Below are 14588 nucleotides of genomic sequence, written 5' to 3'. Positions count from 1 at the left end.
TACAGTTAATACGCTTAGTGTCTTTCCTGAAGCCCCTCCGCACTGCCCTCGCCTGTACGTTGCCCGTAGCGGTCAGTCCTCACCCTGTGCTGGAGCAAACTGTGGGAGCTGGCTCCCTCCCATCAGAGCGTCGCTGGCTCTTCCAGCCAGAGCCTCGCCAGCCCCCGGCTCCCCCGGCTCCTTGGTTAGTCTTGGTGCTGCCCAACGTCTGAGGTCTCTCCGCACGCCCGGAGGACATCGAGGTCTGCCATCGCTTTTTTGCCAGCCGTTTTACTGGCTGCAGTGTTGGAAGTTCATCGACTGTTGAACTGCAATTCCGTTTTGAAGTGGTTCTCAACTAAAATTTGTAATTAACGAGTTACTATTCAATTTTCATATATTTACGGATTTTTGTAGTGTCTGAAGTCATGAGCCAAGTTCCGTGCTGCTAGCGGAGGAAGAACCAGAAACCTTTTTCTTCCCGCTGGGCGCTTTCTGAGCGTGGCACAGAGCTCCTCTCTCCTCCCATCCCCTCCGAGGTTTTCCCCATCCCCGGCAAACCCCGCGCAGCTCCCGCCAGCCGCTGTGCAGGGGGAGGCAGCGCCGGGCAGAGTCCGAGGAAATGGGCGTCGATGGCGTCCTGGCAGCTCCCCTAAGGGTACGGTGTTTTGGACAAAACCGAGGTACGGCCCCGCTTTGGCACGGTTGGGGAAAGCCTTGTAAGCCTTGAGCCAGTGGTTGCAACAAGTAGGGAAGTTGAACTGGAAGTAAGTTAACTAAATAAATAGACTTTTCCTTCCATTTTCTCCCTCCCCATAACAATACGGCAGCCGGCGCGGGTATCACCGCTGCACTGGGAAGTGGCCTTGCTTTAAAGCTGACATCTGCCTTCGGTAGAGCCATAACCAAAATAACACCTGCAGAACGAGGCCATCTCAAAAGAAGTTTATTAAAAGTTAATTGGAGCCCCGGGTCCTTGCCATAACGACCCGTTTCCATGGAGAGAGCAATCAATAGCGCGAAACGGCTGCTGGCACACAGTGGGTTGGGAGCCCTTCAGGTGTATGTGAACATATAGATTGAAGGGGGACTCTCCTCGGTACGCTAACAGATATTGGGATGATTAATCTGAAAACAGTTTAAAGCATTCATGAGTTGTAAGAACTAATTCCCAATAAATCAAGCGGCATCCCCGTGGGAGTAAGGAAGAGAAATAAATGAGGGTTAAAGAAATTGATAAAGATCCTTGAGCAATAAAGAGACGAACGCCAGTTCTTTCAAAATTATATTTAAATGAACAAAGTTGATTTAACTGTCTTTTTTCATGCCTTGTACTAAGATTTAGGTCTATTGCCTGTCATTATATCAAGAAATAATTTGCCAAAAGACTTTTTAGCATTTTGTGTGCGTTCCACTTAATGACAATTTTAATATTCTAGCTTTGGTCCTATATCGTTATGAGGAGGTTTCAATTGCTCGGCATACTGAGGAGTTCATAAAGATTGTTTCTAATTTCTTTTTCAAATCTGGGATAGAGTTCAGAACCATCAACACATGAATGATCATGTTATTCAGTAAAATTGTTGGGAATACTATTGTTAGCTGCTTGAACTAAATATAAATATACAGCTTTGGGACAGCGCAGTTTCCAGAAGGATATTCCTGCTCAGTATGCCTCTAGACAAGGAGCTAAAACCAAGTTCTGACTTACTACGTTGCTGGAAAGAGAAGCACTCGCCTGTCTGGTCCTACTAGGAAAACTGTGCATGCAAGTTATAGCTGGCTTCCTGGTCTCGACAAAAAATGCCAGGCGTGATCTTACCCGTAAGTGTATTAAAGTGATGCTTCAGAAAAGTTTATGTTCTCTTGGTGATCAGAGAGTGTAAGAAGCTGTCCGCTGGCTGAACTTTCCCTTACAGATTCGTTTGCAGTAAGTTAATCTCCGAATGTGGCTTTCTGCCTCTAGGACCTCGGTGAGGTTTTGTCCTGTGTTTCCTGACTCTCCTCTGTTCCCAAAATAAGAAGGGTTGGGTTTAGCTTTTCTTTTTCCCTTGGCCAAATAACTCTTTCTTGCTACGTTATCCCAAGAATAGAGGGTCGGGGTAGCTGCGCCCAGGCAGCGCCTAACAGCGTCCAAATTTACCCGGGGAGCGCTTGGGGCCAAGGGCTCTGCCTGGACTCTGGATGCCCCGAAGCTCAGGGGAGTTCTTCCCTGACATCAAGGGTTTGAACGAGGCTGCTCTGCTGAAGAGTGAATTTGGAAGGCATAGACCCTTCAATATGGCATATATTTATACCAGTAAAGTACATCAGGCTACCCGGTGCGCAAAAGTGATTTAAAATAACGCATGACCTGTAAACTCCCTGGAAATTCCTCCAACCTCGGTAATGAAACATTTCTTCAGCAGATGTTTATTTTCTTTTTGTAGATGTGGTTATGGTCTCGAGATACAGATATTTGAGTCGAGAAGCAGATCTGATAAATGGAGGCATAGGAACGAGCCAGGGTGATCCGGGATGCCTTGTGGCTTTGCCAATGCAAGGTCTGGCAGCGGAGCTGCCTGACTTTTGCATTTCCTTCCTTTGGGAGGTTTTTAATTTGGGGCCACTCAAAATCATAATGGCGCACAGAAATTATTTCCCAGAGAAAAACCCCACCCCGACTCAGAGTTTGGCCGTTGGTACTTTCACAAGACTGCAGTTTCTAACTGCGATGTGCCCAAAGGTGTGAATCGGGGAATGACAACATCCAGATGATGCTGTGGAGGGAGACACAGTGACGAGGACTCCAGAAACGGAAGCAGGATGGGGGGAAGATGGGCATCTCTTGTGTCAGAAGCACTGACGATACAGACTTTTTCCCTCTGATTTTTTTGATTGGCTCTAAAAATAAGGGAATTGTTAATGGCTGAATTAATCAGGTTGGGTAACCATGATACCAAAGATGCTGGATGAATCTTTTGTGGACTTCATTCTTCGGCAACAAAACGCGATACCGTTGAGCGTAAATGACAGCAGAGTAAATGTTTACTGAGAAGTCAAATCCTATTATTAGTTGTATTACTATTATTAGTACTGCTATCGGTGTTCCCTATTTTCTACTTGTATCAAGAAAAAGTAAGGAGAGTAAAAACGTACAGGCTTTTCCGGTGCATTCATGAAAATAGGTCTTAGTCACGAAAATAGGTCTTAGCACAGGAAAAGCGGTACCGGTCAGAGTTTTTGGTACCACACCAAAAAATGCTCAGCGCTTTTATAGTGGTTTAGTAGCTTGTATTTCAGTCTTCAAAATTTATCGTGATCTTATAAAAATGCTTTATTGGGCAGCCCATGAACAGTGCTGTGATATGGTACAAAAGCCAGCTTCGTCCTGGCATGCACTTGTTCAGTCCTGTTTGTTGGAGCTGTAGGTAATTACTCCCATGCTTAATGAATAGCATTACTTTTACTGATGAACACAGAGACTACATGCTGGAAGGAGGAGGTAAGGATTAAGTTTTATGGCCTACTGCTGCTATGAAAAGGAGCATCTAGACACCAATTAATGTCCCCTTGATGGGATTAGCCATTGCGTTAACTGCAACTTTGGATAAAATTGCCAAGTCTGTTATTTTAGACTTTAACTTCTTAAATATTGCAGATACAAAATAAATTCACTTTCATCTTAAATGCAAATGACATTTAATTCTAGAGACAAAAAAAAATCTAGTGTATTTATGTTTTCTTGTGATTTATATCTCTTCCTACACGGATAAGAAGACTTTTTCTGAAGTCTTTATTTCATCTCTGCGGAGTTCAAAGATCAGGTAAATTGATCAAATGCGTAATCTGGAATTCCTTCGGTTGCCACACTAATAATCTCCACTTCAAGTGAGGACAAGGGGGACTTCAAAGGCAGTGGCCTCTCCCTGCAAGGTGACACGTTGCTGGGTCCTCAGCAGACACGGTGACATCTGAACATCTGTATTAAGTTCTTGTGAGGGGCTTTTATTTGTGTGTGTCCCGCGGAGAAAGGCTGAACATACGCTGGGATTTCTTTTCTTCCAGGGCAAGTGCGTGTCATTGCCTGAGGGTAAAAGCCAAGCGTTTACTTGGGAGGGGAAAAAAGGGTTTATAAAACCAATTCCTGTGTGATCTGCCAGTGATACAGCTGTGATGGACAAGTTCCCCAAAGTCTGAAAACATTTGTCCGTGTAAATATTATTTTAAAACTCCCTGTCTGTATGGAAGAGAGCTATCGTACCTGTCACAGCATCCTTCAGATCTGTTACCGGGGTGGGGCATTGCCCTCCCACAGAGGCATTACCTCGACGCTGGGTGACCCCTGCCTTAATGCCGACAAGTGACTCTTGGTCACCTCCGAAACCAACACCGAGTGTCTGGCTGTCTGCTTGGCCAAGGACGGGCTTGGTCTGAAATGGGGTGAGGCGTCCCGGTCTGTGGCTGCTCGAGATTCCTCTTTCTGTTTTCCATTTGGGCTTTAATCTTCTGATAAGCCATTGGAGAGGAAATGTCAAGGTAAATGAAGACTTAGAGAGCAGCATTTCTCGGGGGAGAAATAACTTCTGTCATCAGATTTTTTTTTCTGTAAAAAGAAGAAATGAGAGACAAGTTATTTCTGAAATCTTGAAGTCAGTCAGAAGCAATCCCAACTGACAGTCCCCGTGCCTCCCTCCTTGTCCTGCGAGTACGAGCTGCAATGCAAGGGCTTTAAAGCTGCACACAGTGCAAAAAAACAAAAGGAGAAATTAGTAGATGGTTACTTGAAATCCATCACCTGGAACGTTTGATAGCCCCAGGTGGAGCAGAGCTCTACAGGATAAAACGGTGCCTGCCCTGGACTGCTGCATGGCGAGGCGTTAGCCTGGACGGGAGGCGGCGGGGAGCTCTCGCTCCTGCCGCTTCTCCCCGTTCCCAAACCCAGCTGGCGCTTCGGCGTGGGTTTTCACTCCTGATGTCTTTTCATTTCTTCGTTCCCCTCCGGAGGAGGGGGGGATGTTGTAGGCGGCGAGTCTCTGCTGCTGGATGAGATCCAGAAGACACCGATGCTGTCAGGTATGGCCAGGAACCGCCCAAACATGACTTCCAGCAAAGCAAAGCGAGTCAGTGACATAAACTGAATAGATGATGCTTTTAAGCAAATTGTCTGAGTATCAGAGGCGGGAACTATGGGCCTGCGTCAATCTTTTCAGATGTTATTATGTATGCTCTGTTTTGTCTTAAAGTGCCCCATGTTGGCCACACACAGTTTTTCTTGGTGTGTTCAAAGAGATACATGATTTCCCATGAGTATCGTATTCTCAGACCTCTCTCTTTAGTTTAATTAACTTTTGAGAAGAATATTTTGAGGCATGACTTTTTTTCCGATATCTGCAGAATATTTCCTATGACAATAACCCTTTCCGGAGCCACCTTCCCCTTCCACCTTGTCCCACGCTTGTATTGCAGTCGTCGTCTTGGTGGAGCTGTAACCGTGTGCGTCATGGTCGGTGGAGCCCACCGGTGGGCTTTGACCAGTCTCTCTGTTTCACGAGCTTCCCTGCTTCTCCACTAAGATGTGTGATGGGAGGGCTGCCTCGACTTTTTTGTGGGATTCTTCGTTATAGTCATCTTGATAGGATTTCACTTCCTTGTCAGTAAGATGACAAGATTTAGTGGGCATGGTGGTGTTGGGTTGACAGTTGGACTCAATGATCTTAAAGGTCTTTTCCAATCTTAATGATTCTATGATTCTATGAAACCGCGCAACGAGAGGAGGACACGGGTTTTGCCAGTTTAGAGGCTAAAAAGTAGAAATATCTTGTAGCGTGTAATAGCACCGGCTCCTGACACGGTAGTGTCGTGTTGGGTGATGTGTTGTGACGTAGTAGTGTTGCGTGATGTGTCACCACCTAGGGAGGTGATCGTGCCCCTGTACTGGGCACTGGTGAGGCCGCACCTCGAATACTGTGTCCAGTTTTGGGCCCCTCACCACAAGAAGGACATGGAGGTGCTGGAGCGTGTCCAGAGGAGGGCAACGAAGCTGGTGAAGGGCCTGGAGCACAAGTCTGATGGGGAGCGGCTGAGGGAACTGGGGGTGTTCAGCCTGGAGAAGAGGAGGCTGAGGGGAGACCTCATCGCGCTCTACAACTACCTGAAAGGAGGTTGTAGTGAGGTGGGGGTTGGTCTCTTCTCCCAAGTAACAAGCGATAGGACGAGAGGAAATGGCCTTAAGTTGCGCTAAGGGAGGTTTAGATTGGACATTAGGAGAAATTTCTTTACTGAAAGAGTGGTCAGGCCTTGGAACAGGCTGCCCAGGGAAGTGGTTGAGTCACCATCCCTGGAGGTATTTAAAAGACGTGTAGATGAGGCCCTTAGGGACATGGTGTAGTGGGCATGGTGGTGTTGGGTTGACAGTTGGACTCGATGGTCTTAGAGGTCTTTTCCAACCTTAATGATTCTATGACTCTGTGACTTGCATGTTGTTTTACCCCAAACTTGGGAAGCTTCTCCAGACACACTCAGCAGGAGAACGATTGCGTTCCTCTTGTAGGAACTAACACAAAACCGTTGAGGAAGCAAGCGTGGTTAACCATGACTTCTGCTTTAGCACTTGCTCGGATTAGCTGGGACGCAGGTATGAGTGATGTCAGCATGTTGGACCACGACGTCGTCAGTCGGTCCCACCGTGCTGTGGGATGCAAACATGGTGCAGTCTCAAGTTCTTACGTGGCTTTGGTTCCCAGCAAGACAGCTTCTTGGAGAAAGGTGTCCTTGTGCTTGTTGCTGGCTTGCTTCACGCAAGGAAGGAGTTAGGGTTCTCAGGATGAAGGCAAATTCAAGGACTTCGTCCTCTTTGTGTTCATTGGGAAACAAGGGCAATGATTCAGTGCAATCATTTATTACAAGGCTCTGTCTCTCTTTCCAGGGCTTCCTCCAAGACTCCAGCTTTTCCTAGCCAGTTTCTGCATCAGTAGGTTGCTCCTTTGGGAGAGTGGAAGTTAATTTCTCATTATTATTGTGCATAGATTCGGAAGATGGAAGATGGTCCCTTTTTGCTGTCCCTTGACTCCATGATAACTTCATAGCCAGAGAAAATAAAGCTAACAGTTAAGCAGGATAAAAAATCACATAATCAAGACTGTTAGCAGGAGCCATTTCTCAGTGCAGTGTGTGGCAGGGGCGGGAGGGAGGGATGGAGGGGGGCTACACGCCGGGGGCGGCTGCTGCTTATGCACCAGTGCGGTACAGAAAGTGTCTGGTGTTGATACCCTTCTGCTTTATTGCTTTATTAACCGTCGCTGCCCTCCAGCTCCGGGGGATGGTGTGCGCAGGCAGCGCGGAGTGAGAGGCAGCTGCCTGACCATCGTGTGAGGATCAGCCGGAGGAGGGTTTCGCCAGCGCCGCCGAGGCAGCCTTTCCCCGCGCTCCGCGACCTGCGGCTCGCTGGAGCGGTCTCGTTTCACTGCCGTCGTGCGGTTTACAAGCACTCTCAGGGCTGGTGGCAAGCTCGGAGGCTGCTGATGCCTGCTGGCTTTGGCAGGGCCCCCGTGAGCAGCTTCGCGCCTAGTTTTGTGTTTTTATTGTAAAGAACTGAGCTGCTTTAAATATCCGCCTTGGCAGGGAATTGAAATAAATATAAGATGTTAAAATGAAAAATCCATTTTAGAGCCATGGACCTTCTTGAGGAAGGGTTCTGGCTGATCTTACTCCGTCGTCCTGGGAAAAGAGTCGCTTTTGGCTTTGCAATATTTACGATTCCCTTTTGGCAACCCGAGCTCCCTAGGCAGTAAACCAGAGTTTTCATTAAATGATATGTCTGACATTTACCAAATCTTGATGTGACAATTTAGAGAGAACTAGTTGCATCGAACAGCCTTATTAATATTGCAGTAACATGATTAGGGGAACATCTCGGTCCTTTAGGCCACAGGGACTTTAATTTATGAGCACAATGGAGAGACAGATACGAAGCATCAGTTGACCAAAATATCCTAATCTTAACTTGTTTTCTGTTTACTCCCTCCTTGCATCTGGTTCGTGTTCACGATAAAATGAATTGGTTTAGATTATTATTATCCAAGAAAGGGACTTTATATAAAGGAAGCAAAAACCCCTCAGAACGGGACTCGGAGCTAGAGGTAGGTATGCGCAGCTGAATTTGGTGCCAAATCCAAAATGACATTTCTGGAAAATCTTCCCTGGAAACCCCCTGTGTTTCCTGCCAGTACAAGCACTCCGTTATCACCTCTCCCCGTGTAACTGAGAGAAACTCCAGTTTATCTGGTGGCCTGGACTGGTGCTCAGCTGGAGGCGAGCATGCCCAGGAGCCCCGGGTAGCCCCAAGCAACCCAGCAGGTTCCGAGACCCATCAGTCACAGGGTATGATTGTTTGCTTTGAAAATAAGTCCAAAAATGGAATTTAGTATCTCTTTCCCAGTTGCAGCAGGAACAATTTGGGCAAAAGTAGCTCTTATGCTGTTGTGGCAATTTATGTGAGAGCCGTGGTGGTAAATAACAGGGGGAGAGGGAGGGAAGCATCTCAAATCTCATCAATACTTAAGACAAAAGGCTTTCTGCTCTGCAATTACTCTTCCTGTCCTTTCCCCTCCTTCTCCCAGACCGCAAGCAAGAAACCTAAATAGAGATCAGGCAGCTTTTAAATGCCACAGGCTCATAAAAGAGAGGAAATTCAGAGTTGTAACTTTGCTGCGTGCTATTTGGGTCTGTAAGCAAGTAGACCATCCTGCAAGCTCCACACAGCGGGACCAGAAATAATTGCACCGTCTCTGCAAAGAGCCCGACTGCCCTTGTTTCAGGGCTCAGGCATTCGCTCCTGCGCAGCTTTTGGGGAGATGGACAAGCGACGTGCTCGGCTGCTGGCGCCAAGGACAGGTCCCTGCTGTCACGCTGGGGCTCGCGGGGATTTTGGGGGGGGTTTTGTGAATAGGAGGATGGGGTGCACATGGAGCAGCAGCAGCAGTGGCCATTGTGAAGGTTTGCTTGCTAGTGTTCCCAGCCTAAATTAAATACAGTGATTTACTGTACGTGAACAAGGCAGGCACAGTGCTCGTCGCCTCCGCTCCTGGGGGGGGGGTCATGTTTTAGGATTGCTCCGTTTGCCTGTTCCCATTCCCTTTCCTTTTGTTTGCTGCCTTTTTTTTGTAAGAGCAACAAACCCTTTTTTGTCTCATTGCAAACAAATTTATTCTGAGTGGAGGGGGAAATGCTATTGACCTTTCTGTATTATCCTGGGGAATCAGCTGGAGTGAGTAAGTGGAGTAGCCTGGTGTTTGATGTAGAGCAAATACAGGTGAGGTGACCTGCTGTGAGATCGTGCTGCCATTTCATGGCCATGAGTCTGGTTTTTGTCATACGTGATGCAAAACTTGCAAAACTGGGCTGTGGCCGTCCCCACCGGGGAGGGACGGGGCGGGGGGGCATGTGGCGGCCAGGTTCTGAGGGGGTCCGCTGACCCCTCCAGCAGCCCCAACACCTCACGCTGCAGGCACAAACAGGCTTCTCTGGGTTTAGATCACTCTGGCTTGCTTGCTTTCGGCTGTACCGTAATATTAAAATACTGTTTTATTATTTTCCATTTAGTCCTGCATTAATGAAAAGCATGTTACGTAGCTGCAAAGTAGTAGCTAATCAAATCAAGTAAATTGCCGTTAATGTTCCAGTACTTGTTATTATTGCCGTGGTTCCAGGTGGAGTTCAATACAGAGGAAGGTGATTGCTTTCTGTGTCTGATGACGCGCAGGCAAGCCAACCTTGCCTTGGCTGCAGGTTTCCTAAAAACGCGCCCGCAGGAGCCGGTGGGGAATTGCAGTCCCAGGGCAGCCCGTGCTCAGGCATGCGGTTTCGTCCCCCTTTTCTGCAAAGGTACGAATGAAATCTCCGAATTCGGGTTGAGCAGCAAAACCTTCAGGGGAGATCTGGGCTGGAGTCGCACCCGTCGTGCGTCCTGGGAATCCCTGTGGGACCTCATCTGCTGGGTCTTCCCGCAGCCGTCAGATGGTGCGCTTGGCTGTGTTTGTGTGCCAGAGATACGCACGGGAAATCTGCCCTTTCTGTTCATTCTTACAGCAAGAGAAATATAATAACAATGTATTTCAGGTTAAAATTGCCTCGCATTTTACGAAGATTTCTTTAAAAACCAGTTGCTTTCTATGAGCCTTAAAGCAACTCAATACACTCTTATCAAAATCAACAACCGCTCCAGAGATCCTTAAGAGATTTTGTTTCATTATGCTTTATTTTGTATAAATCTCATTAACTGTTTTCCAGTGACCTCTTACCGTGTTCTTTTTTTCATCACAGAAATAAACCAACAAAACCTGATTCCAGCCTCGCAGAACGGCAGCGAGGTTGCAGAGCTCAGCTCTGTGGTCCCTTCACGCGCACGCTCTCATGACGCTGAATGTGAGAAAAGCAGCGTTTCACTCGCATCAAAAAACTTCCAGGTCCTTCGAATGTATGTTTTCCGAAAAGCCGCGTGTGCGAGTGCCGAGGCACTAGGCAGGAGATAAGTTCCCACGCCGTCTTTTCATTACTCACCCTAAACACGCAGGTAACTTGTTGTGAGCCACAGGGCACGTCTCCGCGACGGCAACAAGGGGAAATCTTTGATGTTTTGAGAAGGGTTTGAGCTGACGTGTGCAGCGACTGGAGGTTTATAGAATAAACACCGAAACAAGATATGTAATATCTCCACTGAATTAATCCCCGTCAAATAGATGCCGTGGTTGCACTGATGCGCAATGTGTGTTTTCGGGGCGATGCACAGGAGAGAGGAGGAGCGGCCTCGCTGCGCCCTTGGCTGCTGGGGCACGGGTGGCAGGAGGAGGAGGGGGCATAGTCTTGGGGAACGGAGCTCGGGTTTCTGGTCGCAGGGAATAAACACTGGCGTGTATGTGGGGAAAAAAAAAACCCTGTAATTTCTGTTTTAGTAAAAAAATGTGCTAGTAATCACTTAGATCAAAGATCATTTCGGTCTTGCAATGGTATGTGGAAGTAGAAAGTCTGTTGTCATACTAAAAAAGACTTTGTGCAGTTTCCGTCCACTTTCATTAAATTTGTGATGTGCACATGCGTTCTGCGGGGCAAACGCTGAGCGTAAATCAGGCAGGGCATCCTTTTGCATGTGCCCGAAGATGCATACTTACATGCAGAGATAAGGGAAGAGGATGGGGTTTTGGTAGCAGACCCTGTGATTGCTGATGTTTTGATGGAGGAAGGGTGTTGTGTTGGTTGATCTAGGTAATTTCAGCTGGCCGATAGTGGTAGAAAACCATCATGAGCTTGTTTTCCTCAGCTGCAAGGTGCCTTTATGCACTTAATGGAGCATTGGGATGAGTTACTCTATAATTAACAGCTTTTACATCAATGTTACTGCCCTATTATTATGTGATAAACATGGGTGAAGGCGGTTGTCTTCAAATGGAGTATTTTGTTAGAGAAAAATGAGAAGAGTGTACCTGCAGAAGTTTGTCCTTGTGCTTATTTCATCGCATCGTGCTGTTTGAGACATAGAAGCGGGAGGGAAGAAGGATGCTTTTCCACTTGGGCCAGGCACTGATTTTTGCACCTTTGGCATGGCTCTGAAATCACAAGCCAGTATTGCATGAACACAAACCATTTAATTTGGCTTATTTATTTAAAAAGCTTCCTTGCATCGGCTGGCCTTGAAAATATTCAGTGGGGTTTTTAGCCATTCCAGGTATCACTTTGCTCCGTCTGAAAACACCTGGTTGCTAACGTCCAAAAAGCTGAGGGGTGCGAGGAGTGATGTGAAGTTTGGACTGGATGGGGCTGGGGGCATCCTCTCTCTCGAAAGGCTTCTTGCTGTTAATTTGGTTTGTTTATACAAGTTCAGGCGCTTCACTTTATCAAAAGGCTCCAGCCAAAGCTTTCCTGAAAGCTTTTTATTGAAAGTTGTTTATTGCTGCTGCTGCTAATGTTGTCGTTTTTCTTTCTGTTCTTGGTGTCCTAAAGCCAAATTACTGTGACTAATGCACCACTGTAAATGTCTGCAGCATCTACAGCACTGCTGCCTGCGTGGGGTGCATGCTGTCTTTGCAGTGATGTGTTGGTTTGGGTTTTTTTTTTTATTTTTTAGCATTACAGCAGAAATGCCCCTGTTGTGTACTGGCTTAGCAGATGGCAAAACATTTCTGTGAAATATTGTCGTACACCAAAAAGATGTGGACTCCTGTCTGTTGGGCAAGCGTCAATGTGCCTTTATTTATACTCTAAAGCATCAGCATGGTTTCTAAACGGAAAATGTTTTTATGTGTCTTTGGAGTCGAGGAGGTGCTCAAAAGAGAGAAAATTATTTCATGGCTAACACTGATTTAAGCAGGAACAGCGAAACCAATGTATAAGCTAATGCTTTTTTTCTTCCATTCTTTTTTACTTGTTTATTGCCTTTTTAAGCCAACATCCATATTCTGGTGCTGCGTTAGAGGTGGTTGTTATCTAATCCTGCTGATGAGTTAAAAAGAGAGAGATTGTCTATAATAAAATAATAACAATCCTTTTTTTTCCTTAACCTTTCTTTCCTTCTGATTTTCAGCATGTAGCTGAGCCCAATCATAATTCAATCATAATATATACTGTGAAAATGCTGGCTATTTTATGATAAAATTTCCTTTTTTTTTTTTTTTTCCTTTTTGTTTTTTTAAAACCTCTCACTGGCACACTTACTACATTAGGTACAAGATTCTCAAGTAAAATTTTGCAGATTGCACAACATCAGTTAATCCAGTTAACAGCAATAAAAGGTGAAAATTTATATTATGTCAAATACAGAATATTGCTTTTCTGTAGAGATTTTCGTTGGTCTGTAGTACATTGCTTCACAAACTCTCTTAGGGTGTTGGTTTTTTTTTCTTTATGTAATCCAAAACTATTTCTTGTTTTCAGACCACAGAATGGTTCTATGATCCTATACAATAGGAAGAAGGTGAAATACAGGAAAGATGGATATTGCTGGAAAAAAAGGAAAGATGGGAAAACCACCAGAGAGGATCACATGAAACTGAAAGTCCAAGGAGTGGAGGTAGGAGAACGGAGCGGGGTGGGTTTGGGTGATAGGTGGGCTGGGAAGCAATGGCTCCCCAAAATACGTTCAGCATGAAGTTGTCCACACATTCAGAAAAATATTTGTGTTTGCTGAATTCCAGCTTCCCCCCCCCCAAAAAATACACATGTGTTCTTTTTTACTGCGTTGAGCAAAATTTGAATATAGCTTCACCGTCTGATTGTGTTACTGATCTCTGGTTGTCATGAGGTTATACAGCTGCAGTGCTGAAGAAAGACTGACATGTCTTTGCACCTAGCATCTTTTGGTAGAATACATGCTTTTTGTAACAGGTGCTTCACAAGGGCGACCAAACATCTCAGGGTGGGTTGCTAAGCATTTTTTTTTCCTGTGTAAGCTTTGTATGTATATGATTTGATCTCACAAAATACCAGCAGTTGCCGTAATTTTCCCTATGCTTATTAAGTCTTGGTCTTAAAGTATACAGTAGAATTTCTGTTGAATTTAGGCCAGAATTGGACTCTGCTTCAAGGCATGTGTTGAAGGAGACCGTTGCTCTACTGATGGTATTTAGATATTAAAAGAAATTCAGAGGGATGACTTCAACTGATACAGTATTTCTGGCGTAAGCCTGTTTGTTCTAAAATATGTCGTTGTTTGACACAACTTTCTTCAACTCCGTCTGTGTGAGGAAAGAGCTACTTGGTAGCACTGGTGACTTCTGATGTTAAAGGTCTGCACAGATGTGGATAAGAAGTATATTTATTTAACTTTTTCTTTTATATTTTATTAAATGGGAATTACATTTTCCGATAGTGGAAGTCCAACTGCAGAGCTTTGCCTAGCTTAGTTCCTAAGACAATAGGGCTGTATTCCCTGCATTTTATCCTGAACTTCAGGCCAAAATGATAAAAGGCTGTTAAAACATGTAATTGTAGCATTTAGCTGTGTCATCAAGAAATACTCTAATTTCGGCAGACGAATAGCGAACCGTAAGGGTATATATTTGTATAAGCTGTATTGATTTCTGCCGTTAATAGACTGCATGCATCACTACGGATAGGAAGCTGCACCCAGTTACGTGGGCATAACTCAGCACCGTGTGCAGCGTTTGGAATAATTGGCGTTGTTCAGTGACAGGCAAAGGTTATCTCGAGGCGTGTCCGATAGCTTTCAGGCTGGATCTTGGGCTAAGCCAAGCTTTCCGACCTCACCCCTGGGCCTGTCTTGGCAGATGTTTCGCATGGAATTAACCTTTCTCGCGTCCGGGTGACGAGCACCCTGCGCTCCCCAGCGTGGCTCCGGCAGTTGTGCTGGGGTTTTTTTAGTACACCTGCACGGCGTTAACGAATTCAGCGCGGGGGATTCGAAGCGGCCGAGCGCCTGGAATACATCTCGTGCTCCAGCCTCCTTCTGGGTGATTTGTCATTCTTACGTTCTGTCTGCTTTAATATGAGGTTTTTGGGTTTAAAATAGTATTAAATGGATTGCATTATATTACACCAGAGAGGCATAACTCTGTTCCATAATTTTTGCATCCAATAACAATGTTTTATTATGACAAGCCAAAAAAAAAGTCAGCATA

General features: G+C 45.7%; 1 protein-coding gene across 1 annotated transcript in view; it reads left to right on the top strand.

Moving 5' to 3' along the window:
- Positions 1-14588, top strand: part of CAMTA1 (calmodulin binding transcription activator 1) — a 327820-nt gene that overhangs the window by 103354 nt on the left and 209878 nt on the right. The window contains exon 5 of the mRNA XM_075172134.1: positions 12886-13021. Coding sequence (XP_075028235.1) covers positions 12886-13021 — 136 coding nt within the window. The remainder of the gene's footprint in view (positions 1-12885; positions 13022-14588) is intronic.

This window comes from Calonectris borealis, chromosome 23, assembly GCF_964195595.1.
Source record: "Calonectris borealis chromosome 23, bCalBor7.hap1.2, whole genome shotgun sequence".
NCBI lineage: Eukaryota > Metazoa > Chordata > Aves > Procellariiformes > Procellariidae > Calonectris > Calonectris borealis.
Note: the sequence above shows the minus strand (reverse complement) of the source record. Positions and strands in the feature narration are given on the sequence as shown.